This window comes from Gavialis gangeticus, unplaced genomic scaffold (genome assembly GCF_001723915.1).
Source record: "Gavialis gangeticus isolate Ggan-Ray unplaced genomic scaffold, GavGan_comp1, whole genome shotgun sequence".
Taxonomy (NCBI): Eukaryota; Metazoa; Chordata; order Crocodylia; family Gavialidae; genus Gavialis; species Gavialis gangeticus.
In genome coordinates, this window is record NW_017728993.1 from 25,381,780 (window position 1) to 25,385,892 (window position 4,113).

The window sequence follows — 4,113 nt, forward strand, 5'->3', positions numbered from 1 at the left end:
GCCACTGCTGCTATGGCCAGGTGGAACGGTGCCACATGTCTCCTGTGCGGAGAGTGGGAAACAGCTGTGGCAGGAGCGCCTGTTCCCTTCCCAATCCAACCCCACAGTCTCCTGGAAAGGGGCATGCAGAGCAGGTAGAACTGAACAAGGAGTTACCCAGTAAGCTGAGGCAGTACAACTGGGGTGCCGCCAAATTCAAGAAAGCTACGGAGGTGTGCCCTGACTAAGAGGTCGAGAACTACTGCACTAGAATAATTTAAGAGCATCCAGGGCAGTCTGTTTTAATTAAGCTACCCCTAGAGGACCCCAAAGATTGTTCACACAGTTCCTCTATGGAATAAAACCGATGCTAAGAAAGGGACTGGCAGAACATGCTTAAACTCTGGTCTCTTATGTGAGGACATAATGAAGCTCAAACCTTTCTAATCTGCAGGAATCCTAGCTTTCTCAGTTTAATATACTAATTTCTGTTAAATATAATTATTATATACTATAATATATAACATCAGATGATAAATAATAATAAAGAATATGCATCTACATATAGCAATTTGGAAGCCTACCAGTGCCTCAATCAGGATCATAAAATAATATTTAAATACCTATATTTTGGCATTTGATTTTGGGGTTTGTTTTTTTTTAAACCACAGAAAGAAATCAGAGCTCCCCGCCCCCTCCACTCACCAGGTTATGGGTCCAGTTGCAGCTGTCTCCCCCCACATGGTTTTGTGGCACCGAGCAACTCTGATATGCTGGTGCCCTGCCCATGCCATTGCCCCTTAACTCGACCCACAGCCCCCTCAGTGCCCCCACACAGCCCCCCAAAGCCCCAGCCTTGCCCAACTCCCTCCTTCATTATTGAGGCCTCAATTACCACCCCCACCCTGACTTACCTGCAGGGAGCTGCTCTCTAGGCTGCTAGGTGCATGTGTACGTATGCACACACACAGCACCCCCTTGCCAATGATCACCCTCCTCCTGCTCCCCCACCACCCCTTGCAGGCTGGTACTTGAGAGCCTGCAAGGGGACATCCCTGTTTCCTGCATTTTTCTCCTTTAAAAGGAGAAAATCTGGGTTTTACTGCATTTTCCTGCTGCGAACAGAAAACCCAGATCCCTGCTAATCAGAAAGACATTTACATTCCAGTATCTTAGTTCCACAGACGGTACCCCAAGTTTTTTCTTCCTTTCATAAGCAGTTATTCACAGTTCCACTTTACCTGTCAGTTTTCTCTGCAGATGTGGATGGAGCTGCCAGTTCCTCTTCCATTCTACAACTGCACATTCAGAAACAATTAGAACAGACTCCCAGGACTGTCGCATTATCAAATGGTGACTGACTAACCTGTAGTTCACATTTCTAGGCTGAACAAGACCATACAGGTTCAGATTTTTGAGCCTGTGGCATAGCTGTTTGCAAACTCTGTGGACCATGGTGCAAGCCAAAATGAGCAGGCTGCTTTGTGGAAAAACTGTCTAAACCAGAAATTTCTGCTTGTGGCACATAAGTTTGGCATTTTCTGATAAAGGTAGAAAAAGGAACGTAGGCCTTTTCTACGCAAGTTTCCATTTAGACAAAGCCTTGAAGAGCTTCAGATGGAAACCTTTTTATCAGGCCTAATTTTTAAAAGGGATGTTCTTAATTACCGTAAACTCACATCAAATCAATCACATAACATTCCTTTGGCTCCCACAGCAACAGCTCCTTGCACCTAATGAAACCAGAGATGTATACCAAGCTTGTGTAAGCAGGGGGCTTCCTAAAGGTGCTGCAAAGGGACTGCAGGAAGCAGAGCCACTAAATAGAGAGCAGCAATTAAAATACAAAGGATAGGGAAGGGGTAAGGAAAAAGAGGGCAATGCCAAGTGCAGTAGGGTACAACCATATCTGCTCTGATCCCACCAGCCAGGATGCAGGGAGGGAATCACACCACTACAACAAAAAAACCATAGCCACTCAAGTCAGAGACGGACTTGACCCCCGCTCCAACACTTGGCTGGAGATGAGAATGATGAAATTCCTTTGGGTGTCACCTAAAGCCCACTGCTTGAACATGCCAGACATACATTAATAACCCCCAGGCCCCCCTCGTAGTCCCCCAGAAGAGAAGAGCTGTCTCAAAGCAGCCGTGGGGGACACACCTGTCCTGGCTTACAGGCACCTCCCCAACCTCGACCATGACATCTCCAGCAATTAGTCTGGGCCAACCAGACTCTCACTGGAGACTACCCAAGTCTTTTTCTCACTAAGGCATCAGACCTGCCAACAGACCACATCACCGCTGGACCAGACCACACAGATTGCAACATCCGAGATCAACATAGATGCAGGTAAATGAACATCACGCGCATCATCACTTGCTTACGGCGCTTCCGCTGCCTACACCGGACAGGCGGAGCGATCCCTGCAATTAAAGTGAACGAACACCGATCCAACAACACTACCAAAACAACACAAGCCTGTAGCAAAGCCTCCGACCTCCCCATGGCTGATCTCAGAGCAGCTCTCCTTAGACAAAGAAAACCTTTAAAAAACTAGCTTGAGCAGGAAATGGCGGAATGAGAACTCATCCACAAGCTGGGTTAAGTAGAAGCAATGGTCTCAAATTGCAGCAAGGGAAATTGAGGTTAGATAGGAGGAAAAGCCTCTCTGGCAAGGAAGGTGGTGAAACGCTGGAGCAGGCTCCCCAGGGAGGTGGTAGGGTCTCCATCCTAAGAGGTTTTGCTGACCCAGGTAGACAAAGCCTTGGCTGGGATGATGTAGTTGGGGCCGGTCCTGCTTGGAGCAGATGCAACTCCCGAGCTCCCTTCCAGCTCTGTTTCAGATTCAGAGTATGGTCACAACCGAGACCATGGAGCCGTATCGCATTACCTGGATTATTTTTTAAGACCCTCAGTGGGCTAACAGCTTTGTTTCTCTCCGACCCTGCTTGCCTCTCTCAGCAGTGCTTGCATTTCCCTACCCTTTCTATTCTGATCACCGCCTCCTGCGGCCCCTTCGCAGAATCTGAAGTAATCCCCACCCCCCTTGTTAAACCTTGCGCTATATTTGGATACAATGGGTCTATAAGAAGGTATATGTCACCTGCCTTCTCCCTGACCGCAGACTGAGACAGGGAACTACACACCTCTATTTAAAACGGGTGCATTCAACTTCACGCAACTCCTCGCTCGAGCTTTTATTCCACCCGAGAGCCTACAAACACCAATAGGCTTCTCCCCTGCGCCTGAGGAAGGGGGTTTGTGCCCGGAAATATTGTTTGTTGCAAACTTTCAGTGATTTAGTTGGTTTAATAAAAGTTTGCACGATTCACCTAAAGAACCATGTGTGCCTATGGTCCTTAGCAGAGCCTTATCAGGATAGCTGACAGCCCACAGCATCTACGCAAGCCCGATGAAGGAAATGCCTTAACAGAAGAGGCCCCCGTTTCCTTGCAGACATGAGACCCACCATCTTCGCTTGCCAGCACCCTTGTTTCCCTTGCAAAGCATAAGGAAGGGGTATTTTAAGCAAAACTGCTGGGAAGGAGGTGGGGGGGAGATAGGTGACCTCCACCACAGCTCTAGAAACACGAGATTATAAAAAAAACCATGTCACACCCCTAAAGGGAGAGCCACCACCACAGATTCAGCCGTCCAGGAAAATGCCTTTTCACATTTCGTGGCTTAATGTCGCCCCCTCGTTTGTGATCACCAAACGAGCCCCCCCGCCGCAGCGCACGCACACACGTGTGCGCGTATGTGTAAAAAGCGGGGGGGTTGACCCCGCCCCTCCCCTCCCCTCCCCCTCACGGGGACAATAGGCGCTTTCCCGCCTTTCCCCGGCGCGGCTCCGCCCCCCCCGCTTGGCGCCAAAATCCCAACGGCCGCGGCCACGTGACGCGCCAGGCCCCGCCCCCCGCCTCGCGGCAGGTGACGGGGCTTCGCCGCCCCCAACAAAGATGGGGGCCGGGTCACGTGGTGCCTCCAGCCAGGCTGTGGGGGGAGGGGGGCGGCACGTACCACTGTGGCTGAGAAGGGGGGGCACGAGGGAGAATCCATATCACTGCCTTCACACCACGCGCGAGGCCTTGGCCTTCCCCATCCCGCTTCCCCCCCACCACGCTTCCCGCC

At 50.4% G+C, this 4,113-nt stretch overlaps 1 protein-coding gene across 3 annotated transcripts in view; it reads right to left on the bottom strand.

Annotated features, from left to right (window-relative positions):
- NASP (nuclear autoantigenic sperm protein) overlaps positions 1-1,271 on the bottom strand; it is a 14,926-nt gene extending 13,655 nt beyond the window's left edge. For all 3 annotated transcript variants that reach the window (XM_019501385.1, XM_019501384.1, XM_019501383.1), the window contains exon 1: positions 1,221-1,271. In XM_019501385.1, coding sequence (XP_019356930.1) covers positions 1,221-1,270 — 50 coding nt within the window. In that variant the 5' untranslated portion in view covers position 1,271. The remainder of the gene's footprint in view (positions 1-1,220) is intronic.
- Between the last annotated feature and the right edge of the window lie 2,842 nt (positions 1,272-4,113).